General features: G+C 41.3%; 1 protein-coding gene across 11 annotated transcripts in view; it reads left to right on the top strand.

The window, feature by feature from the left end:
• ELMO1 (engulfment and cell motility 1) overlaps window positions 1–26,836 on the top strand; it is a 620,389-nt gene that overhangs the window by 302,938 nt on the left and 290,615 nt on the right. For all 11 annotated transcript variants that reach the window (XM_021935213.2, XM_003896098.5, XM_009203095.4 and 8 more), the window contains one exon: window positions 333–437. In XM_021935213.2, the coding sequence (XP_021790905.1) occupies window positions 333–437 (105 nt within the window). The remainder of the gene's footprint in view (window positions 1–332; window positions 438–26,836) is intronic.

Raw genomic sequence — 26,836 nt, 5'->3', positions numbered from 1 at the left:
TGGTTTCATTTTAGTGCAGCTACCAGAAATAATTTTCGTATCATTTTCTTTTTCTCACAATGTCACATGTCTAAGAATAATCCTGTATTTGAATCTTTAGCTCGGTTTCCTAATCCCAGGTATAAATCTGGTTTTGCTGTCCTGAGGAGCAGTAGAAAGAAGTTGCTGCATCCACCTCAGTAGGTTTACATGGAGATAGAAAATGTCATCATGTTTGATTATTTGTAGCTTGCCTTGTAGTACTTCACTCTCGAGGAGGGAAATTGGATCTCTGGTGGTTGGTGAAATCTGCTGAAGAATTCACCTTATCATGCATTTTGTTTTACTCACAGAATCATGTCAACCCTGCCATGGACTTCACGCAGACTCCACCTGGGATGTTGGCTCTGGACAACATGCTGTACTTTGCCAAGCACCACCAAGATGCCTACATCCGGGTAAGTATGAAGGCCCTTTTCAGATATTGTGTTTCCTACTCAATGTTAGTTTCAAACGCACAAATACGGAGGGATTAGCTTTAGATGAGTCATCCCATATTTTCTGGCTTTCTTAGTAAACGAAAAAAAAAAAAAAATCAGAATTGAGATCAGTCGGGACTGAAATGGGGATTTTAACTTTTAATTATTTTCTTTTGATGGCGTTAAAAAATACATTAGATACTGGAAAACCATTTCATATAGTCCAATATTGAATTATGACAAAAACTCTTAAATAACAAGGAACAAAAATGAACTACCTACCAAAAACCTGCATGACTCCAAATTCAATGGCTGTTTAGTCTGATGCTGGAGGAACAATAAGATAAACAGAAACAAAGAAAAATAGGAGAGATGGGGAAGGCAGAGAAATGCCTTCTTACATTTCACGTCAGACTAGTCAAATTTCAGTCAAAAAGGTAGATTAATTTGTGGGTGGAGCAGAAGGAAGTGGGGGATTCTATTTTCTCTGTGAAATGGAAGATGCCACCTGCCGACTGGGCAGTGCTGGCATGGAAGAAACTGAGTATGAATGAATGGGAGCCTAAGGTGACAGTGGCAGAGAATGCTCATCTTTCAGGGCTACTCGGTTGGAGCCCTGGATTTGTGCTGACACCTCTACCCTGTCCTCAGGGAGAAGAACCCAGACTCAGTCAAGATGAGGTAGATCCAAGATTGAGATCAGGGAAGGATATGAATAAATGGGGCAGGGGAATTGGTGAGTGGTTAAAATGATGACTAGATGTAAGCTTAGAAAGTATTTGATGAACAAGTCGCCTAAAGCAGGAAGAGTAAGGCTGAACTTAAAATATAGTAAGAGCATGTCCATTAATCTCACATTCTCTGTTGGATTCTTTGTGGCACTGGTTCCCTGGAGACCTGGGTTGGAGGCCTGGCACTATCATCATCCAGTGATGTCAGTGTGGGCAGTTCCTTTGGTCTGGGCTCAAGTTTCCTCTGTAAACCAGAGAGACGTGACGGTTCTTAGTTGGGACAGTAATTATTCCCCTAGAGAGCATTTGGCAATGTGTGGGCATGTTTCTTCGGTTGTCATCATGCCTAGTGGTGTGCTCCTGGCCAAAATCTGTAATCTCTGGGACCATCTGTACAGTGAAAAACTGTACCACCCAGCAGTGACCTCCTTGAATAAGGCCATGCCAGATCACTGAGTTCTGTGTAGGCAATATATTGTAAATCTGTGTGTTGTTCTATATATATGCATTTTGGGAAACTTTGACCTATTCTGAAATATTATTTGCAATCTGATTATACAGATAATTTTATTGTCATTTCTCTGAAAGGTTTGGGATCAGGTGTTTGGTCAGAAATACAGTCCCACATAAGAAAATTGTTTTTCCATAAAACTTTGATTTGACTTACATGCAAATATATTTGTTGCACAGATGGTTTCTAAGAATGTAATCTGCTTTTGTAGTAAGTAAATTAATATTTTTGAGATACCATGTAGTATAGCCTTGGAGAGTTGAGCGTGAAAAGTAGAAGCTAAGTAGAAATTGAATTTACCATTAACTGATTAATGTTCATGGATGAGTGTTTCTAAAATTGGAGCTTATTGATGCTGAATGTATTGTTAATTGCATAAGAAGCATATGTCTCATGAAAAGTAATTTAATGTTTTAAGTCTGTTTTCCTCAATGTGTTCTTTAAACATTGTAAGTGAAATGAATACCATGGCAGCCTGACAAAACTTTATATTTGATAAGGACTTAAAAGAAAAAACCTATTTGTAAAGAAAAGTGTGGCTTTTGGTCCACAGGCACTTTTCTTTATTGGTTAGACTTTCCTGTATCTCAGATGACTTTATTGGTTTCTCAGAAGTGTCCTTTCCCTAATTTTTTTCTGTGTCCCATTTGACTTTGGGGCATTTACTAGATAGAAAGCTAAGGCTATTTATGTGAATGCATGGGGTTAGTAGAGCATATATAAAGTCTGAAGATCTCTGCAAGGAAATTTTGGGGTGACTTTGAAAATAGATATCTCCATGATATGGCAGTAGTGCTATAGGTAGTGGAAATAGTGATCTGGACAGCTAATTAAATTTTGATTTATGAGCTCAGTGGTCTTTTCTGAAACATTAAGATGGGCTCAATCTTTTCAGTTTACATTTTGATAAAAATCTGTTTTGAGGATGTGTATCTTCTCTATGAATGCAGTTTTTCATTTGTTATTTATATCTCTCATTTGATAAATGCTTATTCTGTACCTGAATATTGCCTCACTTATTCACTCTCTTTGCCAGTCAGTTTTATAGTTGAGATTTTAAATAACTGTAACTCACACACACAAACACACATGTATATATGCACAAATATGCCCTCGTTGCCCTTGTCACTCCCAGGTATCATGGTCCCTCACCCACTTTCTAGCCATGTGTTCCCAAGTTGTTTTTTGCCCTGTGTTAATCTTGCCTGCCACTCACTTTTCAGCCGCCTGCTCCAAGACGTTTCTCCATTGCTTTCTGGAAGCTGTCTTGCCAAATGCAGAGCACTTTCCTCCTCCTTTGTCTCACTGACCTTGCCCTTGACACCTGACACTCTCTAGTGACCAGGCCTCTGTTGCCCAGCAGCCAGTGATCTGTCTTGGCTCTGTTGCTGACAGTTGCTCTTAATCTCTCTGGAGGGTTTCTTCTCTGCCTGCCCATCAAATGCACAGGACCCCCATGACTCTGTCTCTGGACCTTTGCTTGTCTCAGTCCCTGAGGCTGCACATTTCCTGAGTAACCATCAAATACCCAGCTGTGAGCCAAAGGATGGGGATTCCTCAAGAAGACAAGTTGCTCATGGGTCCTGACATTGAGGAGTTCACTGTCTAGAGATCAAAAGTAGAGGTGGTGGTGGGGTGTGGGGTGAAGAGACAAATACCAGGCAGTTTCCAAGTCACTTGGCGTGTGTCTTGATTGAGTATGCTGGGAACACAGAGGAAAGTCACCAACACAGATGTGGGGGTCAGGTCAGGAAAGCTTCCTGGAGGAAGTGACATCTAGGCTCAGAGCTGTTGAATAGTACTAGTTAACCCGGTGAAGGGAAGAGATGGAGAGTACTACCTCATGTGGAGGGAACCACGAGAGCAAAGGTATAACGGTGCATGCTTTGTTTGGGGAGCCACACTAGTATAGGATGGCCAAGGCTGGGACTGGCAAACGGAACATGGCTTGTGAGGCCAATGTGCTAGTTCAGTGGGGATGTCTTAAGCCATCCGAAGAGGTCTGTTGGACCTAAAGGCAGTGAAGAATTTCTGAAGTATCTTAAATCAAGATGAGAATGAAGTTTACACAAATCACTGTCCCACTAGAAAACCAATGTGAGAAATCAAGACCAGAGGCAAAAATAAAATGTGGGCAAAAATAAAAGAGAAATGGAGATAACTTGAACTAGGGGAGTGGGAGTGGCAATGAAATGGAACAGTTTGAATGAGTTACTTTGGAACTAAAATCAACTTGACCTTCTCCAAGGAAGAGGGAGGTTTCTGCCTTGAGTGGGAGTAGACAGTGGCGTCATTAAGGAAATAGATAGTGCAAGTCTGTGCAGGGGCAGGCATCTAGACCATCCAGACTCTTACACGCATGTAGGACATCTGTCTAGGAGGACATATGCAGTAGGCAGTGAGATCTGGGTGGCTGAGCTCAGACCCATGTAGACATCACACTCTATATTCTAACTCATTAAGCATTCTTATTCCCTCCAATTCATTCATCTATATTGTCACAATATTATCTTAGTGGCTTCCTTGCTAATGTCTGGAACCTTCAAACCCATATTCTGTGCCAGTTGCTAGGATGATCTTCCTAACCAGAGTTCTGAGTGCTTCAGGGACCATACCTGGCCTGCAGCCTATCTCCGTGACTTTATCTCTTGCTACCGACTCTCCTTTCCCTCTTTCCATCCCCCATCCCCCCGCCATAGTAGCCTTTGCCTATATAAATGATGGTAGGCCTAACTAGCCAGGCAAATCTCTACCACTGTGTCTTTGCTCCCATTCTTGCTTCTGCCTGAGTGCCTGTCCCACACCATGTGTCTGTTGGACAGTCCTCATGGCAAAGGCCATCTTCTGTCTGAAGAAGGCTTCCTGACCCTCTACCCAGATGACTCCATCCACTCTCTTTGCACCGTGGACACACAATTTAAATCCTAGAACATTGTACAATCTTAAATGTATTTACTTTCGGTTTCCCTAATTGATTGTAAACGTCTTGTGAGCAGGCACCAAGGTTCATTTATATTCTAGTCCCTGACAGAGCCTAGCACACAGTGGCTTTTAATCATTTCTTATAATTCACATGAGTAAAGAGTTTCTTTAGTTCTGGTTTAAATGGTCTCTTGACCATGATAAATTCTTTTTTACCATTGGAGAATCATGGCCTTTGTTCCTCCTAACAGTAATAAACGTATATTTTTGCTCTGTGAATTTTGTGATGGGCAGCCCGGTTTCTCATGTTGTATTCGAATAAAGTTTTGTAACTGTGTACTGACAATAGCAGTGGATGTAACTGAATTACCCCACACTTGGACAGGCTCAGAACATGAGGAGGAATTGCAAATCTGAGTATCTTACTGTGCACTGAGTAAAATCTGGGGCATAGCATGATTTCAGACTCCCAAGTCTTATTTACTCTGGGTATAATTGCTTTTACTTTTTCTAGAAATGCTTCACTCCCCAGCTCTCCCCACCAAGGGAATGGTACGAGGCTATCTCAGTAAGGAGACAAGTGGAGGGGGGGTTCTTGGCTCATGCCTATGATCCTGCTGTCATTATTTTCAGAGACAAGATAATGGTACAGAGTTGAGTGTGTTGTAGATGTTTTGTTTTGCTTTTTTCTTACTCCCTGGAATGACAATTCTCAGTGTTTTGGAAGAAGGAAGCTTAGTGACTCCCCTGGAAACAAAATCTTTAGACTTAGAATTTATGGGTTTTCTGTTTGTTTGTTTGTTTGTTTGTTTGTTTTAAAGACACAGTCTTACTCTTTTGCCCAGGCTGTAGTGCAGTGGTGCATTTTCAGCTCACCACAGTCTCTATGTCCTGGGTTCAAGTGATTCTCATGCTTCAGCCTCCCAAGTAGCTGGGGCTGCAGGCATGCACCATCACGCCCAGCTAATTTTTGTAGTTTTAGTAGAGATGGGGTTTCGTCATGTTGGCCAGGCCTTGAACTCCTGACCTCAGGTGATCTGCCCACCTTGGCCTCCCAAGTTGTTGGGATTACAAGTGTGAGTCACCGAGCCCAGCCCATGTTCTTGATGCATTTAATTATTCACTGGGAACTACTGAGAAACCCAGATTACCTGGTTTTAGTTTGACTGAAGACCTATGCTGGCCAATGTGGGAGCCAAGATTCAACCACAAAGCAGGAAGCAATGGCAAGGAAACCTAGGGCTCTCTCAAAGGTGGAACTGGAATAATAAGAAAAACTTAAGAAAAAGGCTATGACTAGCAGATGGGGTGGTTTCAGGATGACGTAATTCTGCATGGTAATATTCACCTTCCCATTTGGCCAGAGCAAATGAATACCTAGTGTGGTTTTGGTAACATGCAAGACAGGCTGCAGAGATGAGCTCAGTCTTCAAGTAATCCCTAGGAACAAGCATTGTTATCACCATTTTATAAATTCAGGAGCTGGGACTTAAAGAGGTGCAGAGTTCTGGTCTGTCAAATAGCCAGTCGACAAGTGGAATTTGAACTTACATATGCAGACTGCAAATCTCAGGCTCCTTCCAGTTGTGTAGCCTTCTGTCTCTGGGCTTGGAGTATGATGAGGGCAATAGTGTTATCCTTGGAATGGAGGGAAAGGGGACAGATTCAAAGAGAGAATGATTAGAAAATGTAGAAGGTCCACAGGACTATCAAACAAGTCATCATATTCAGTTAAAGATCTTCTGAAATCTAGCATGGTCAGGAAGCCATTTCTAAAGATATTTGATTGACACCCAAAAGTTGCTATTTTAAGGAATAAGTGAGCCCAGGGAAGGTGTCATTGCAAAGCTTTTCACGTTTCAGAGATAGTCTTTAGTTTCAGAGTGATGATAGGAGAAGTAACATGCAGAAGTATTCGGATGTTCAGAAACTATTGTCAGTCATCTGAACCCTCTTGGCATCACAGTCAGACAGAAGCAAACTGCGCATTAATCCCAGGCTCTAAAAAAGTTAGATAAACATTTAACGTGCAACAATAAAATCCAAGTGCCCGCAAATGAGATGTTTCTATTATTGCTTACATCTTTTTCAGAGGAAAAAATATACATAGAAAACAAACAGTCCATCTTCTTAGATGCTAAAAGTATCCAACTAAAAGAAGAAAAATCCTTTTAACATTCATTTTCATTCATTCATTCATTCATTCATTCATTCATTCATTCATTGACTTTTTCATGAAATATTACCAAACATCCACCATACACCTGCATGGAGCCATGCGCAGTAGCTGTGGTGGTGAAGAAAGGCAGGATCTGATTGTGAAATACCTGAAATAGAAAAGCAAGCAAGTGAAGGGAGTAGTTGTTTATTTGTTTTTTTTTACTTGAGAGATTCCTTGTTTCCTTTGGGATTTTTAGATGTGACTTATACTGGGCACAACTCTCAAATTATAAAAACATTGCTAGATACTTCTTTGCAGTTTTTCACAATGTATTGAGGGGGTAAATATTTCATTCTTTTGTAAGTTATTACACTGCTTATGTCAGAATCACTTAGGGCTTGCCCGCTTTCCCAGCGACCTAATTTTAAACAATGGCACTGCTTCTTAGAGAAGTATTCTGGTGGGCAGTCAGTGTGGAATAGAACAAGCCTGACCCCTTTTCTCTGTTTGATTGGGCATGGTGCTATGTCATAAATAAAATATTTTCTTAATTAAACTGATACCCAACCAGTTGATAAAATCCTACCCAACAAAGCTGTTACCCAACTGAATTTGTATAATCTTGAGGTTTCCAGGAACAAATTTAAAAGTAAATCCTGGAAACTGTGTGTTCCTTACATATCCACAATTCTTTTTTCTTTTCTAGTTTTATCGAGATATAATTGCTATACCAAAAAAAAAAATCACATTATTAATATATACAATCCGGTGACAGTACCTTACAGTTCTTGCTTCAGCATCCCTCATAATTTATGATTAACATTTCATCTAGTTGGAAAATCTTTGCATACTGGCTGACTGTTATAGAAGATGATGAATTTCTTGAGAGGGGGGAAAATAGAAATGCCTTTAAAAATAAGATTAATCACAATGGTTTCATGCAATTGTGAGAGCATATATATGTTTCTAATATTATACCAAATCAGAAGAGAAATATTTATAATGTATCAAGTAAGAAAGACTGTGAGTAAAGATGGCTGTTTCTACTGAGGAATTGTTTTCTCAAGATTGTTTCATTATAGCCACTTTTTTAAACAGATGAAGAATTTAAAGTATGTTTAGTTTACACTATTTTAAAACCTTTAAGTGGGTTTTTCCTCCTCATGATGAGTACATAGTAAATCATACTTATAAAAAATAGTTGGGAGAAGTAATGATTTAGATCCTAACTAATGGTTGACACAGGGAGGCCTGGATTTTTTGAGGCAGAAACCTCAAGAAAATGCTCTGAAATTACCTAGCATGAGAAAAGCTACTATCTTTTGAGCCTTTACTATGTTCTGAATACTTCACATACATTATTTGAAATTTCCCTTCAGTGTTCCCAGACGTGGGAAGATAACGAAACCTTGTGCCCTTTCCTTCCAGTCTATAGATCTCTCTGTTCTTCTCTTCAAGGCCCACCTCAAGTTCAGAGTCGTTTTGGGGAATCTCTTTTCAGCTTTTCCGGTCAGGAAGCATAAACATCAGTGATAACAGCAATCACATGTTTGGAGCTCACTAGAACAACTAAGCTGAGCATTTTCATTTATTTCTTGCAGCACCCCTCTGAGGTTGCCACTGTTACTGTTTCCATTTTACAGATGAGGAAACTGACACACAGAGAGGTTAAGTGGCTTGCCCAAAGTCACACAGCTAAGGTAGTACCAGAGCTGAATTTTAAATCCAGATAATATATGTCCATTGTCCATACCGTCTGCTTTTGAGAGGCTTATAGATTCATATGGAGGTGGTAGCCACAGTTCAAATGAGTCCTACGGATGTGTTTTGCTTCACTGACCCAGTGTTTTTAAAACAGAAGAGAATTTGATTGCCTTTTGTCAGGGCTTACACTCCCTCCCCAATTAACTGAGAGCCCCAGACACCTTCTTGTATTATGGCTGACTGCTTCTTGCTTTCTAGTTATCTGCCTGGTACTTGAAGGCACTCGAGTTAGTGCCCGTTGATGCTGATAGTCTGTAAATGACATTTGTGAAGTTCTGAGCACACCGCCAGCACATAGAAGGTGCTTCAACCATTTGAGTTGATTGTTCCCATTCCTACTCCTTAAAGTAGTACTTGACTGATGTACAGTCTTCTGGGAGTTTCATATGTATTTGCTCGGTATTTATCTTTTCATCCTTGTAAACTCCCAGAAAGCAGACATTTCATCTTTGGTTGGGCGTTTATTCCCTGGCTGAGAATAAAGTACTTTAATCCCAACCTCCTGAGACTGAAGAAGAGGAAGAGGCATGTTTCCCAGTTTCTCCCGTTGTGAATTCTAAAGAAAAAAAGTCATAAGATTATATTACAAACAGACTGCATTGGACCAGTGCTCTGGGAGCTCTGCGCGTCATCAGCCCTCTGTACCAGGAGTCAGACCACAGAGTGGATCCCTCGCAGGACACACCAGTCTGCATTGAAGGGAACAGGAACCAAGTAGTCCCTGTGCATTAAGGCAGGGTGCTAGTGGAGGCGATGCCCAGACTTATAAAATAAACTGAGGGACTTTTAACATTTCAAGGGGTAAATTGGCAGTTCCCCAAGCGACATAATTACAGGGCAGTGTGTAATGTGTAATTAAACTTAACTATGAAGCAAATGATTGGAATAACGCTTAGTGCACATCATTTTTTTGTTCCCATTGTGCTGACAGAGCCTCCCCTTCTCTCATCCCCGAAATGGCTTCAACAGCAATTGCTCTTCATTTTTTTTTTTTAATAAAATTATATGTTGCCAATTAAACACACAATCCCATGTAAAGGAACATTTTTCATTTGAGTGACATTTTTCTTCTAGGTGATGTGGAGAAAGGATTCAGTTTAGAATAACAAGGACCCCAAAGGCACAGCCTTGCTGGGATGTTTGAAATGATTCTTTGTCTCATAATTCATTTAAGTACTTTCTTCCTGCCTTTAATTTTTGTTCTTTCTTTGACCAAGGTCCACAGCTTGGAGGCTTGTTTGTCAAGGTCCACACCTTGGAGGCTTGTTTGTATATACAGGATTTTTAAATGTTTTAAAAATAGTGGCATTAATTTCGTTGATTGTGAATAACCAAGCTGTTACTGCCAAACAATCGGGACCCCTTGAGAGTGTGAATATGTGATTAGATTTACTAATTGAGCTGGAAGGAAGAATTTCTGACTTCCAAAGCCAGTGATTTGAATGGAATACTTCAAGCATGAGGATGAGATCGTTGTTAAATGTGGGCTTGGTTTTATCTCAGAAGATCCCTTGTCCCAGGGAGGGAGGGCAATGTCCACAAACCTCTGTTAGCTGACTGTAGCAGTGCCTATGTGGTGTGCTCACACCACCTGGGGTGCTCCCCTGTGTTCTTGGGGTGCTGGATGAGGTGTCTGAAATCTGAAGCAGAGCTGAAAGGTGGTTGTTACCTCCTTGTCTCTCTTGGTACCAAGCTGAGCATTAAGTTCAGAATGCTTGCTTGTTTGTTTGCTGCTGTTCCAGGTTAATTGAAAATGCTACAGCATTGCAGAAAGATCCAAACAGCTCCACGTGGTGTTTTGAAATTTATCCCAACTGTAGGCCGAGAGACCCACACGTTGGACAGTCTGTGAAAGCCCCAAAGTCTCAGCGTTTCCTTAGTGTCAGGACCTACTTTAGTGAACTCCAGGTCCAGGGCTGAGACCTCAGGAACATCATTATCTCTCCTTTTTTCTCTCTCTTCCTCCTGCAACTTGATGGAGATGCCTCTCACTGGGCCCCTCCAAATCTGCTCCATCAGATGCAGGATGCAGCCTGCCCTCTTGTTGCGGAGCTTCTTTTCGGAGATAATGGTGATTTCCTTGCCCACACACTTGTTCCTGTGGAAGTCATTGCCCAGGCACGTGTAGTACTTTTCTAGGATGACCCAGGCTGCCTTTTCATGGTTTCTGATGCAAAAGCGACCCATCTTGGAGAGTCCTTAGTGAAAGAGGTTTCAGACTTTTTTGCTTAGCTTTCTCCAAAGGGTTTTTGCTGTTATTGTTGTGTTGGTTTTTCTCTCAGAAAATTTTAAAACACAGTGGGACTTTAAAACAGTGATGGATTTGTTGAGAAAAAAATGAAACTAAGTTACATAGTGAACTGTATGCAGTTGACATACTGTAAACCCAAGTCCAGTGTGAATTGAAAGGTTAAAAACTTCAGAAGGCTCACATGTGCCTGACTCCCTCACTGAGGTACCAGCCAAGACTTAGCTCACAGTAACTATTGTGGTTTCTCTATCTTAGATCCAGTTAGTATCTTTCCATTATTTCTCCAACCCAGTTCTCCAAATTCAGCCCACATTGTCCATTTTTATGTTTTGTTTAGCTAGTTAAATATTATTGAGTACAATACCTGCTCTGTGACAAGCCCTCTTTCCTTCTGCTGTAATTGACCAAGCTTCCACCTTTAAATGTGCATTTTCTACCTTAACTGTGCGAACCTCAGCAGCTGCTCTGCTGGGGGTTTGCTATTTCTTCTCCCTTTTCTGCTTTAATTGTTGTAATGCAAGAGTTCAAAGAACTGCAGCTCACTTCTTATTTCTTTGAAGGGGAAAGGTTTCTGGGAATCCTCTCTCTTCTGTTTTTCTCAAGTTAAGAGAATGCAGACCTCTCTGCCTTTTTAATTTTTTAATTAATAGACATTGTGTTTTAGAACAGTTTTAGGTTTATAGAAAAGTTGAGCAAAGGTAAGCTTTCTCTGTTACTAACATCTTGCATTAAAATGGCTCATTTGTTACAATTGATAAGCCAGTATCTTGCAGTCTTGCTATAATTGTTTATTAGTTCCAAGATTTTATGTATTAATTCTTTGGAATTTTCTACATAGACAGTCATGTCCCCTGTGAACAAAGACAGTTTTGTTTCCTCCTTACCAATCTGTATACCCTTTTATTTTTTTCTTGTCTTATTGCACTAGCTGCGACTGACAGTAAGATGTTACATAGGGGTGATAGGAGTGACCATCTTAGCCTTGATCCTGATCCTAGGGCAGAGTCAAGTTTCTCACCATTAAGTATGATGTCAGCCGTAAGTTTTATGTGGATGTTCTTTATGTAGCTGAGGAACTGCTCTGTTCTTAGTTTGCTGAGAGTTTTTATCATGAATGAATGTTAGATTTTGTCAAATGCTTTTTCTGTGTCTATTGATACCATTATACAACTTTTCTTCTTTAGCCTGTTGATACAATGCTTTACATCAACTGATTTTTGAATCTTGAATGAGGCTTACATACCTGGAACAAATCCTACTTGGTTGTGGTACATAATTCTATTTATAGATTGTTGGATTCTATTTGATAATTTTGTGAAGCATATTTGCATTTATGTTAATGAGAGCTATATAGGTCTGTATTTTTTTTCCTTATGCCTTTGGTTTTGGTATTAGGGTGATACTGGTTTTATAGAATTAGTTAAGAACTACTCCTTCTGCTTCTACCTTCTGGAACAGATTGTAGAGAATTGGTATCATTTTCTTGTTTAAATATTTTATAGAATTCACCAATGAAACCTTCCAGGCCTGATACTTTCCATTTTGGAAGGTCATTAATTATTTATTCAATTCCTTTAATAGATATAGGTCTATTCAGATTGTCTATTTCTTCTTGTATGGGTTCTTGTAGATTGTGCCTTTCAAGGAATTGGTCCATTTCATCTACGTTATCAGACTTTTGAGCATAGAGTTGTTCATAATATTCCTTTATTATATCCATGGGATCCATAAAGTTGACTCTTCTTTCAGTTTTGATGCTAATAATTTGTCATTTTTCTTTTCGTCTTGTTGAGCCTGGCTAGAGATTTGTTGTTTTTATTGATCTTTTCAAAAAACTAGCTTTTGATTTTATTGATTTTTCTATATTGCTTTCCAGTTTTCAATTTCACTGATTTCCACTCCATTATTTTTTTTTTAACTTTTCTTCGTCTTACTTTGATTTTTAATTTGTTCTTTTTTTTCTAGCTTTCTAAAATGGAAGCTTAGATGCTTGATTTTGTATGTTTTTCTCCGTTGCTTGAATTCCCCATTCAATTGATATTTTGCTACAAATATCCTTCTAGCAATGGCTCTGCCTTCCACAGGGGTTCAGTGTAGCTAAACCTACTCAGGACTTTGCTATTTAAATGTTTCATGGCACTGAATATGGGTTGCCTTGGTAGGCCAACCCAGTGACTAAAGTCTCTGGCTCAGTGAGTTACTCTTTTTCCATTAAGACCCAGTTACCAACAAACTAATGCCAGCAAATTCTGTTTACTCTACTTTCAATCCTATTGACTCTACTCTCAAAATCCTATTGACTCTGCTTTCCAGAAACCTACCTCCTTTCCCCACTTCTACCACCATTACAGTAATCCAGTACATCAAACCTCTCTCCTGTAATAGTGTAACAACCTCTGATTGGTATTGCCTGCTCCCACCCTTGCTCATCTTTTCTGTCTTCAACACAGTAGCCAGAACGTTAAGATGCCATAGTGTTTCTTCCAGTATTGGTCAGATCACGTCACTCATCTGCCTACAACCTCCAGTGACTCCCATCTAACTCAGAGTAAACATTCAGCACCTTTGCTACAGCTCTCAAGGCTCTGCAGTGTTCTGGCTCTCCATCCTTATGTCCTTCTATCCTACTCCTACCTCCTTCAACTCCACACACAGAGAACCCCTTTGGATAAGTCAGCTAGGGCTGCCATAACAAAATATCACAGACTGGTTGGCTTAAACTACAGAACTTTATCTTCTCACAGCTGTGAAGGCTGGAAGTCTAAGATCTAGCTGCTGGCAGGGTTGGTGTCTCTGAGGCCTCCCTTCTTGGCTTGTAAACAGCTGCCTTCTTGGTACCTCTACACATGGCCATCCTTCTGTGCACTCACACCCTGTTGTCACTGCTTCTTATAAGAACACCAGTCATACCAGATTCTGACCCTACCCTGATGGCCTCATTTGATTTTAATTGCCTCTTTAAAGGCCCTACCTTCAAATATAGTCACATGCTATACAGGGGGTTAGGGCTTCAACATGTGAATTTTGGAAGGGCACAATTCCATCCATAGCACCCTTGTTGGCCTTGAACATACCAGATACCTCTGGCCTCTGGGCCTTTTACTTTTTGCTTTCTCTCCTAGGAATCTGTTTCTGGGTAGCCACGTGGCTCATTGCCTCACTTCCTTTAGTCTCTGAGCAGCTTTCTGTCACCTCCGGATATAAAGTACTGATTTCCTCCTCTTGCTCCCTGTCTACCTTACCTCCTTTATTTCTCTCAAAATTTAACATTTCTCACATGCTCTGTATTCACTGTTTTCTTTATTTCCTGTTCACCCTTACTAGCCAGCAAACCTCATAAAAGCACAGAGTATCCATGATGTTACTGCGGTACCCCAGTGCCCGAGGCAGTGCCAGGCACACAGAAGACACTCAGCACACATTTGTTAAATGAGTGCCTGGATCGAGTGAGTGGCAGGACTCCGCCCAGAGAGTTCTGGTGTTCCACCTTTTGGCCGGATTCACCCCGTGGATGGAAACCACAGAAGTAGATCTCCATCTGGAACACGCTCTAACCTCTCTGGATGCAGCTGCCCTTCTGGCCTTTGTCCGTCCTGGAATGAAAACCAAATTAGAAACTATATCGGTATGCCCCAAAATGGCCTTGCCCCAGATATGCTGATGCTTGGGCTTGGGTGAGTCACTGCTGACTTCCCTTTTTGAACAGGATTCATGTGACCAGAGCCCAGCCAGTATTAGCAACCTGCCTACCAAATCAGAAGGGCAGTTTGGACTGGTATAATAAAATTTAGGTGGTAATGTTCCCAAATGTCCCTTTGTATTAGTTAAAAATAGCTTCCCCCTTAGGAACTGTGCCATACACCTGGTGCACCCAGTAGTGGTTGACATTGTCGGGTAATTTTATTTTTACATTGACCTTAATTTTATCAACTTTTTGCCTGCACTGGTAAAACCCAAGGTTCCAGAATTTGGCATACATCATAAATAATAGACAATATTTTTCTTCTGTTTTATAAAGCAACTGAAACAATTTTAACAACGCATATAACAACCCTAACAACTAACTTCTCTTTGGTTGGTTTATCAAATGCTGCTCTGTAACACTGGTCCTGATATCTGGAGACTTTTTGAATCTAAGACCCTGGTTAATGTCATTCACACCTGTGTACAAACTTGCATTTGCCAAGATCAGGAAGGTCACCCTAGCCAATCTTTCAGTACTTGACTGGTGATGCTCCTATGCCACAGGGCCCTTGCACATGCTTTTTCTGCTGACTCAGCTCCTGCTTCCTCCATGCCTTCCCCTCTTGCCCACTTATCCCCAGATTAATCCTGCAGGACCTTACCCTTCAGGCTCCTCTTTCATTAGTTTTGTTTCCATGTTACTCCCTTTATAGCCCTTAGTTTGGAATTATATAATCATATGTTTTATTATTTGATTATTATCTCTCTCAAACATGAAATTTTTGAGCAGGAACCATCTCTTTTTGCCCTATGTCCTTCCTTTCTGTCACCGGACCATCTAAATTAAATGAATGATGAAAGATAGGATGTGTTGAACCTCTGAACAGGGTTGTGTTCCTCTTTTTACCCCCTCTGAAGTCCTTTATGGCCTTAGGTGATATGTGTCAGAAGATCAAAACTGAAGCATAACTTGGAAGGAATCTCTTTTTCCATGACCTGGTGGAACCATCAAATTGGGCAGTTTGAGCTACATAGGATAAAGCCTTACAACAAGTTTCAGTTATGAAAGCCATGAAGATGTGCATATGTTACATGAGCAGACATGAGTTCTCTATAAGCAAATGACTAAGAAGACCAACATTTAGTTTTCAACAGAAGGGTCAGTTCTGCTGATAGCTTGGCAGCTTAGGGCTCTACTCTGCATATGGTAGGAACAAAAAGAAAGCTAAACTATATTGAGTAATGAATGTTTCCAGCTATGGTTATGAACATTTTATATGCATTACCTTATTGAATTCTCACTATCATTGTGCGCATTTTGCAGATGAGAACACTGAGGCTCAGAGAGGTGAAGTAACTTGCCCATTGTTACAATAGATAGTAAATTGCGAATGGGGCCTTTGGACCCAGACAGCTCTGGTGGTGACTTTTTAATACTTTACATTGGATTTGGTAGTATGCTAATACATAAGTTTTTCTTAAAAAAAAAAAAATCTGATTAGTATTTTTGCAGCATTTGCTGGTTTCTGTGGTATCAATACTCCTGCTGTGGCTGATTTCAAGCTCCCAGCAGTCTATGGCCTGCAAGCCTTTTGAAAGTGATGCAGCAGTTGGTTTGCCTGCTCTGGCACCAGCCGCTGGATGTTGATGGTGCTTTTGCCTTCTCAGGCATTATCCCATTTGCTCTTCTTAGCAATATGAGGGACTGTGGAATGGGTGAGGTTAACTTATATGTCTTGATCTTTTCAATGGGTGAGTCATATGTCCAGTCCATAGTACCAAGTCATGGCCTGAGGTGAGAAACACTCTCTTACTGACTCTTAGGGCAGGAGCCTGCAGAGAACACAGAGCTGGACCAAAAGCCCCAAGGAACCTACTGTCAGAATGGCTGAAGGACAAACAAAAGAGGATCTGGACAGGAAGAGAGAGGCCTACATGGTCCTGGGGCAGCTGATGCTGGTGGAATGTGGTGGCAAAGGGAGTAGGAGAATGAAGTAACTGACAGTCTTTTCTCAATTCAGAATTTTCTTAATTCTCTGAATTCATAAATATATATTTGATGTAGGAATTCTTCCCCAAAGAGCTTACCAAAAAATCCCCTACGCTTACCACCATACATACCCAGCCATGCAAGGGTGCAGCTGCTTGGAGGAGAGGAAATCCTGGGTTCTTTCATGATTAAGGAGTGGCTGTGCTGGTCCATAGTTGGGGAGAGCCACAGCATGGGGCTGATTGGGAGAGTCTGGGACCTCATAGCCCCTTTCTTCTTCCATCAGAGGAGACTATGGATTTTTCTTTCCCATGGTAAGTCTAGATGAGCCGGTGAAATGATTTTAAAGGGAACTCCTCCATTGCTTTGGGAAGTATGAAATGACATCATTTTTAGATTATGGTTTATCAATACTTATATATATGTATTTTTTTAAATTATACTTTAAGTTCTGGGATACATGTGTAGAACATGCAGGTTTGTTACATAGGTACACTTTAAGTGGCAAAAATGCTGAGACCTTTTGACTTAATGTTTGTTTTTAGAAATGTACTTAAATCATTTTGCAAATCAACATAAAAGTTGCTGTGTAAGGATGTTTGTCATTAGCTCCAGTCAGGTGCAGACGTGAGGACCTCTGGGCAGAGGTAGGGGACCTGGAGACGAGGCTGAGAGTGAGGCTGGAGTTCCCCTGGGCACCTGTGCAGATATAAATACAGCCAGGCAGCTGGGCCTCTTCGCCTTGGCAGGCTTAAGCACATTGGATTTGTGTCCTTTTATTTCTTAAAAAAGGAAAGAATTCTGAAATGAAAAAAAGTAGCCTTTTGGTGTGTAACATCTGCGAGATAATTGATCTCCCTGATATTTCACTAATGAGACTGTTTATCACGGAGGCTGCTTGGGAACCAGGAGCAGCCAATCTCTCTGCAGTACCCACTACATACCTCATGTGGCAGGGGAGGACCTGGTTCATCCCAGAGGGCAATCTGGAGGCGGTCAAGGTTGCTTCCTGGCAAAACCACAGGTGTTCACTGCTGTGGCCTGCAACACTGTCTTCCCTTCTCAGTTCATATCATCAGAGGTCTTTGCCCATTGTTGAGGAATTAAGAGAAATGTCCCATGCATCTTGTTCTAAAGAAATATATTTGAGTCTCTTGCTTTCCACTTTTTACTTTTCACCTGAAAGCGTCCAAGAGTTAACTGAGAGGCAAACTAGTCTTCAGGTGTGGGGAAGACCAGGTGGGTGTTGAGGCCATGTTTCCAGCTGGAACGAGGGACTTGGAATCAGAACTGTTAACCAATATGCATGAAGGGGAAGGAAATCCTATTAGGGGGCATCATCACCTAGGAAACACGAGTCAGTTTCCTTTTCTGGACTCCAACATGGAATGCCGAGCCTCGAGGCCCCTTCGCAGATTGCCCCTTCTCTGTCCCCCACCCTCACATTCCCAGATCCCTGGGGCCTCGTTTGTGTGGGGGTGGGGTGGAGGGTGCAGAGTGGAGGCAGTGCGTGGGGTGTGTGGAAGGGAAGGGGACATTCTTTTGCTGTGGGAGTTGGCTCCCTCTCATCTCATACGTTTTCCTGCTGGTTCTCACTCACAACATTTACAGGAAGCATTTATAGCAAATACTTGCCAAGTGTTTTCCATAAACACACAACTAAGGACATTTTTCACACATTCCAATGTTCTGTAAATGTTTATTTTCACAATACACAAAGAAGGTTGAGTGTACGGTTTTCCTAAACAAGCCTTTGAAGTGTGGGCTTTGGCCCAGGGAGATTTGCTTCTGAGTTTTTTATCCACATGACCACATCATCCCTGGGGGCACACCAGGCACATGCTTCAATGCAGAGAGTCTCCAAGTGAGTTTTCTCCCCAGCTTGGATTCTCTGTGGGAATACGTGCCCTGACTGCTGAGTAGCCTCTGGGTTCTGAGCCTCCTCCTGATGAAGAGGAAAGTTAGAGGTTCTCAGTACGTCATGTAAGCCCTTGCTTCTGATTGGGAATATGGAGGACAGGGATGACTCACTTAAGATGCATTTGAACATATAGATGTAATAAGTTATGGAATCACTCATGCTAAAGCCAGGCAAGTTGGTATTCATGTAAGGGATGGAGAAGCTGACTGAACCCTCTGTGGGCACTGCCAGCCTCACCAGAGGGCAGAGTCGTGTCTCGTACTGTCCATGCACTTGTTGAGTAACTGCTTCATTACTGAGCACCTACTGTATGTGCAACTCTACTGCAATGTCAGAGATTCACAAATGAGGAAGTGGTTCCCAACCTCAAGGGGTTGACTCTGTCGGGGAAGGTAAGACACCTACACTTTACCATAATTTGGGGGCATAAAATGGGAATTATTGTAAGAAAGATACAGATAAAAGGTTATCTTACTCGGGAGAAAACTCACTTGGAAACTCTCTGCAGTGAAGCATGTGCCTGGTGTGCCCGCAGCGACGATGTGGCTATGTGAATGAAAAACTCAGGAGCAAATCTCCCTGGGACAAAGTCCACACTTCAAAGGCTTGTTTAGGAAAACTGTACATAAGGTTTTATTGCCTAAGGTTTTATGGAGAAAGTGACATCTGGATTGGGTCTGAAGGAGAGGGAAAATTGAGACAGGTGTGGGAGGGGCAGTGTCAGGGAGGGGTGTCGGGGAGGTAGTTTCCCTAGGAGGGAGCCGCGTCTTGGCCTAGCGTGGTAGGAGAGCTGTACCAGAGGGAGATCTTCCTCTAGCAGGAATAGGCAATATTTATGATTCATACACAGAATGAGATGTAATGAGATGAACTCCATTTAAAAAGCTAGATGTAATAGGAAGAAAAGATTTCCTTTTCACATGCTTTTTTAACCTCAAGTAAAACAACTTATGGCCCAATTTCTTAATTAGATTTCAGTCAATAATTTTTTTCATTGTAGCTAACTTGTCATGTGCATAATCAGAAAATTAACATTTTCTGTTTGATAATATGTTCCCGAAATGGCCAATTTATTATTTGTCCAGAAGAGGATAATAAGAAATAGTTCTTTCTCCTCACCTTTCCATCTTCTCAAGTCTGTTCTCCCAAACCAGAGTGAATTTCTAAATCAATGTACTAAGTGAGAAAGTGAGGTGGGAGCTGACTTAGAGAAATTCATTTTACCACTAGCTTTCCTGGAATGTGTTTGTTTTGTAAAGTGAATTATATTCAAATATGTTTCAGACAATATATGTGGAGGGTAACTGTGCTTTAAGACAGCAGTAATTGTTCAGACAGTGGTGACAATTTCTCAGTAAGAAGTCAGGGTTGAGAAATGTCAGGCTTAATTTTTCATCCACCAGTGACTGACAGACAAAAGCCAAACATCTTGGTATCTTTGCACTCCGGTGAAGGAGATGCGAGGCATTTGTATTCAGTAATGTAATGTTGAGAGAGTCAAAACTCTGCCCTGTGATCTTGATTTATTGCTCATACTGCCCAAGATGCGTAGGGGCTTCTCTGCCTTTATTCAGCATCCATTTTCCCGTTGTAATTAGTCTTTCTTGCATTCCACAGCTCACTTCTGGTGTGGAATGTTAAAAAGATGCCTTAGGAGAGAGTTTGACATCAGTTTCTTCTTCAAGGTTGAACTCAAGGCTCACCCTCTCCATGAAGCCCCCTGTCTGCCCATTGCATCTCATATGCACCTTCACTGCACAACGTGATAGTTCTTTGTGAAAAATGCAAACAATATAGAGGCACATAAAAGGAAGTGAAAGTTGGCTCATCCTACCAATCCCATGTCCTTGTATCTTCCAAGTAGATTGCAAGACCCTCAAAATGGACTTTTGTTCATACATGTATTTTTAGTATCTAGCAAGTTGCTCAGCAATAATCAATGCTTAAAAATATTCATGGAATGAAGGAATTGGTCAAAGGGTAATACATTGTAAGGATGTTGGGAAAGACTAGGGCTAGAATTGAGCTGGTAGTTTGGGGAAGCAGTGCCTTGATTTTCAAATTATGGACTTTGAACTTGCAACATCAGCATCATCTGGGAGCTTAGAAATGTGGGACCTCAGGTCCCAACCCACACCTCCTGAATCAGAATCCACATTTTAACAAGATCTCCAGGTGATCTGTGAGTACTTTAAAGTTTGAGAAGTACTGGGATTGTATATGTCTGCAAAATAATTTAAAATGTGAACTTTAAAAAAAATTACAGTGAAGTGTGTGTGGTTTGCATTAAAGAGTATGCAGTAGAGGAGTTCTACCTCAAGGATACCACAGGACTTTGTACGAATGCCACACTTTACTCCCCTCTGTATTACAGGGCACACCCAATGTCCTGTCCTTGGATGTCCTGTAGGACTGTTGTCCTGGGCCATTTCTGAGCCAACACCTATAGTGTCTTAGTCTGTTTTTGCTGTTATAACAAAATACCATAGACTGGGTAAGTTATAAACAATAGAAATTTATTTCTTATGGGTCTGGGGACTGGGAAGTTCAAGATTAAGGGATCAGCAGGCTTGGTGTCTGGTAAGGGCTGTGCTCTGTACTTCCAAGATGGTGCCTTGGTGCCACATCCTCTGGAGGAGAGGAGCATGATGTCCTTTCATGGTAGAAGGGAGAGAGGGCAAGTGAGAGCCTCCTTTCAATCACAAGCCCTTTTATAAGGGTTGTTATCCCAGTCATGAGAGAGAAGCCCTCATGACTTAATCACCTCCCAAAGGCCACACCCTTATTACTGTTGCACTGGGGATTTTCAACATGAACTTTGGAAGGGGCACCATCATTCAAACCATAGCAGTGTTCCTCCTAAACAGCATGCAACTTACTTAAGCTCTAAAATGTAGTCCCGCTTCAATGGCTTGTGAGGACCAAATGAGCTAAACACTTGAGAGTTTGCACATGGTAATCATCTAATATGTCTTAACTCTTTTTTGTAAATTGAGATAAAATGCTCATGCCGTAAAATTAACCATTTTAAAGTAAATTATTCAGTGGCATTTAGTACATTCACAGTGTTGTGCAATCACTACCTATGTGTAGATCCAAAGACAACATCATCATCCCAGATCAATGTCTTGTGAGGACCAAATGAGCTAAACACTTGAGAGTTTGCACATGGTAATCATCTAATATATATTAACTCTTTTTTGTTAATTGAGATGAAATGCATATGCCATAACATTAACCATTTTAAAGTAAGCTATTCAATGGCATTTAATACATTCACAGTGTTGTGCAATCACTACCTCTGTGTAGATCCAAAGACATCATCGTCATCCCAAAAATCAACCCCATACCTGCTAAGCAGTGGCTCCCCATTCTCACTTCTCAGCCCCTGGCAACCACCATTCTGCCTTCTCTCTCTATGGATTTTGATTCTTATTAATGACTTTTTTATTAGTCACAGGAAAAACAAAACAAACCAGAACCAATCAGATTTATTTCTTTTTCTACTTTCATTGCTTTACATGTCTTTAAAAACAAAAGGTTTGCTAATGATGGAAATTGGGAGTGTAGATGTGACAGACCTTTAAGTCAGTGGTTCCCACAGTGTGGTCCCAAAATAGCAGATCTGTGTTACTTGGGAACTTGTTAGAAAGGCAGATTCGTGAGTATACCCCAGAATGTCTGATCAAAATTCTGGATGGTGAAATCCAGCAATCTGCATTTTAATAAACTTTTAGAGGATTCTAATAGAAGTTCAAGTTAGAGAACTATTGCTTTAAATAAACCTGGAGTGAAGCCTACAGGTGCCCACTACACCTGTACCCATCCTTGGGCCCAGGAACACATGTACTGGCATAAAAGGGGAGATCTTCTTAGCCTAGCTTCTTTGGTGGGGGAGTCAGCTGGAGGATTGCCCCTGATACCTCCTGGCCTTTGAATAGTCAACAGAGCTCGGCTTCCCTCAGTAATGTTGTGCAGGCACAAACACAAGTCATTCTGCTATTATTTAATCCTTTGGCCTCTTTGTGCTACCCAATGTGATGCTCAAAGGGAGGACCTTTCAGCAAAACGTGGCTGTGATTGCTCTGTGTGTTTCACACATCCTGCTTTTGTTGTACAGGGAGCATTTCTTTTTTGGTTGATTAATGTTCAATTTGAGGTCTATTATGAACCTCCAGGCTTTAATTACTATACCATTACCCAGTCAATTCCTTGCCATTTTATATTTATGGCCTTTATTATGCCTCTGTATGTGCAATTGCCTAATTTTATTCTGGAAGCATTTCACCTCATTAGCTGGGTTTTATACCATTCCTCTCATTTGTCCAGATTATTATTTATCTTGATTCCCTGTGTGTCTTTCTTTTTTCTTTTCTTTTTTTTTTTTTTAACAGTCTGACCCATTATATTAATACATTCTTTTTCTCCTTTCCCTGGGATGCATTGTTATTTGGCTCTTAGAAATATCGCTTTAAGTTTTTTGTCCTTTTCCCTGGTGGTCAGTTATACTCACATTCTTAACTTGGTCATTTCCAATCTTCTGAAAGCCCGTCTCAGCTGCCTGGCAGCACTGGCCCTGTCCTAAGGCCTGAGGCCTCCGCAGCCTGGACAAACCATGGATGGCTGCCTCTCTCTAGATGACCAATTAAGGCTCAGGGAAGGTTAGGGGATGGAGTTTTTAGTTAAGAGCATGCTGCTGAAAATAACTTTTAAATATTCTCTTAAATCCTTTTCTAACTCTCTCTCCCTCAGTCCCCTCATTGTCTCAGAAAACTTTAGGACTTGGTTTACTGACTTACTTATTTTTGTGGGTTCCACCTCAGACCTTCTCAATCAAACCCTAGGGGAGCCTCCCAGCAGCCTGCGTTCAATAAATTCTCCAGGTGATTCTGACACACATTAAAGACACACTTTTCTAAAGAGATGCTAAAAGAACTTGAGGAAACCCATCTAAGAAAGAAATATTATTTATTTCACCCAAGTCCTTACTTTATCACAAAAATCAAGATTAATAACGGCTACAGCAACCATGTTTTATTTTCTGTTGTGTTTTTTTCGACAGCTTTTCCCAAGAGCTATATGAATATTTCAGAAATGCAAAGAGTAATACCTTGGAACAAGAGCTTATGTAATTATTATCATGATAGTAGTATCAGTTGTCTCCATCAAGTGTTCAAGGTGTTTCAGGCACTAAGGAAACCTTTATTTCCATTTTGTTTTCCCATTTAATCTTTACAACTCTTTATGGATATGTATTCCTGCCCTCATTTTTATGGAGAAAACTGAGGTTAAGGGATATGTACAAAGTCACCAAGAAGTTGATTTTGTCTGTTAGAAACAGATCCAGGAAGTTTGCTTCTGTCCAGAGCCACAGTGCTGATCACGCCTTTGTGACTATGTGAAGGTCTTTCCTGCTCAAAGCTTTATTACTGTAATATTTCACCCTTTCTGTATTCAATAGGAATTGGTAACCAAGAATATATGCTTTGGGGTTAGGCCACCTAAGCTTCCATGCTGGGTCTGTTTATTTCTGTGCTGTGTGACCTTGGACCAATGACACATCTCTTTGTCTCTGTTTCCTCATCTGTAAAGTGAGATGGCTTAGTATTTTGTCATGTGCTGGTACATGTGTGTGGAATGAGACAATCTGTACAAAGCCCTTCGAAGAAGGCCTGGGAGAGAAATGCTTTCTATAAATGTTAGCTGTTAGCTGTTTGTTGCCTTTTGCTGCCATCTTGACAGCATCCCTAAAGCCTTTTTTCTTTTGGGTTTATTTACTTCCACGCCTCACTACCTTTCTAGGCAGATCTGGTGAACTAGCAGCCTGTGGTTCTGCTCTGTTCCATTTTGTTTGTCTGCTTGGCACACTTTCTATAATTTTAGTGTTCTTTCTCTGCTCGTTTAAAACCATCCTATTGGAGCTTGGACATGTTTGTTTAATTCTCTGGACTTGATTGAAATTCATGATCACAAGTAACCTCTTGTGCGGCCCCCTTGAGGCAACTCAGGGTTCTTTCTCTTGCTGGTCTTCAGTTTTCTTGGCACCAATCATCATTAGCATTAGAACCAAGGGAGAATGTAGGAGAAGTGACTCCCCTGTGGCGCCCAAGTCTCCGTAAGAGGAATCAAAACTGGGCTTACTCTTTGACCCTGGAATAGATCTGTGTCTTGGGATATGATCTAAGGACTAACACTTTATTCTGGGGAGTTGCCTGATACTATTCCTAAGGGGACACTGACCCTGTGTTGGAGTGTGGGGAGATCTCATTGATACTGATAAGGCTTCTTATTTATTTGTTGATTTAGCATAGGAGAAGATCTGCAGTGGGTCAGGAAACTGATTTGTGACATTGACAAGGATTCTCAGGACAATTGCCCTATGGTGGCTGGAACAGTTTAGTTTGAAGACTTTATTGCCAGAAACACCATGTCATGCATTGACTGGTTCTGTGGGGTCCTTGTTCATTCTTCACACTATTACCCCGCATTCCTGTGGGAGAGCCCTGCCTAAACACCAGCACATGGGACTTTTTATCTTGCATTCTTCTTGTAAGCAGGTGAGGACCTACTTTTATCTCTCTCTCTGCCTCTCATGCTAAAACAACCAGAAGGCCTCTGGCTTACTTTCATGAGTCCCTAGAAGCCTGTCATCAGAGAGCCAGTCTCACTGCAGTCATGATTTTGGTTTAGCTGCTGGTAAAAGTGTTGCGTGAAATGTTGGCCATGGGCCATGCAGAAACAGGAAGAGGGAGCGCAATAAAGAGATAAAAACACGAACTCTCTGAAGGCAGTTTTAGGGACTTTGCATTTGTTGCGTGACTTGATAGCACAACAGTCCCATGAAGTGGGTTTTATATAAGGTCTTCGTATCTCACAAAGAGATGCAGCGCCTCGTGCAAGTTCATCCTAGTTGGCGGCACCTTTGTCCAAGGTCTCTACATTAGCGGTGCTTCTCATAGCTGCTTTGTGTCCCCTGTCTTTGCAGACAGTACCACCTCACACACACTGTCCTTGGTGTGGCCTATGGGGAGGCCACTGTGCCTCACCTGACCCTAAGTTAGCATCAAAGTGACATGGAAAAGGTTCACAGTGGAAGAGAAGCCTCCACAGGTGACAGGGTGTGAAAGAAGCCCTCAAGCCCTCCAGGGCTGGCTGCAGGAGACACAGAATGAATTGGGCTCTCCCAATTCAAAAAGAGAGAACTTCATTAGAAAGTGGAAGAGAGATTGTGTCAGAGACGAGCAGGTGAATATCAATCAGCCATGTATGCTGAGGCAAGGAGGGCAAGAGAGCCAGAGAAGGGATTCATACTTGGGTGAGGCTGGCCTTGGACTCAACACTTCATGGTCATGCCCAAGCCAAAGAGGTTCCTGATCTACACAATTGGAGAAGAGTGCCAAGAAACACAGAGCATTCAGAGGAAAGCCTGGAATTTATGGAAATAAAGTCTGTGGGGACACTGCAGCAGCTTTGGTCACTCACCATGAGGAATTGTCATCTTCAGGGGATAAATGAGATGACACAGAACCTTATAGCTTTGTCTAGAAGGAGCAGGGCTTTATAGACCACTTCAAGTAGATAGAAAAAATTAATCAAATTCCCCTTAGCCTCTTTAGACATGAAATCTACTGAGTTTCTTGGTATATATGTGAAGCCAATTTGTAAACTATAAGGAGACAGGAAGAGATTTGGTCATTGGAAACCTTAAAAATTGAACTCCTAGGCTGGGCACAGTGGCTCATGCCTGTAATCCCAGCGCTTCGGGAGGCCAAAGAGGGTGGATCACCTGAGGTCTGGAGTTCGAGACCAGCACGGCCAACATGGTGAAACCCTGTCTCTACTAAAAATACAGAAATTAATTGGGCGTGATGGCAGACGCCTGTAATTCCAGCTACTTGGGAGGCTGAGGCAGGAGAATCGCTTGAAACTGGGAGGGGGAGTGGGGGGGACGGAGGTGGCAGTGAGCCAAGATTGTGCACTCCAGCCTGGGCATCAAGAGTGACACTACATCTTCAAAAGAAAAAAAAAAGGACTCCAGGGTTAAAAAGTCACCTCTACCTTTTGTTTCAGCATTCTTAAGAGACTGATAATACCTACCTTATCAATGGATGTACTTGTTGGAAGTCAATTGATAGAGAATATATAAACATACTTTGTAAACTATGAAGCATTTTATAAAACATAACTTCATATTGCACAGATATCCAGCTTTTTTTAATAAAACATGCAGAAAGAACTTATTTTGGTGTGTGATGAGTGGTAATAGCAGCTCTTAGTACTTCACTGTGATTTCTGTTCTAGCATATTTGCTCTTAAAACTGAAGAGTAAGGGGGAAAATAAAGATGAAAAATAAGCTTTGATATTTCCAAATGGAGCTTTTCAAAATGTCTCTGATGGACATGGTTAATATCAGAATGTCGAAATTGAATGTAGATGTATCAA

Source organism: Papio anubis, chromosome 4 (assembly GCF_008728515.1).
Source record: "Papio anubis isolate 15944 chromosome 4, Panubis1.0, whole genome shotgun sequence".
Classification (NCBI taxonomy): Eukaryota; Metazoa; Chordata; class Mammalia; order Primates; family Cercopithecidae; genus Papio; species Papio anubis.
The sequence above is the reverse complement of the archived record's forward strand: the minus strand, read 5'-3'. Positions and strand labels throughout refer to the sequence as shown.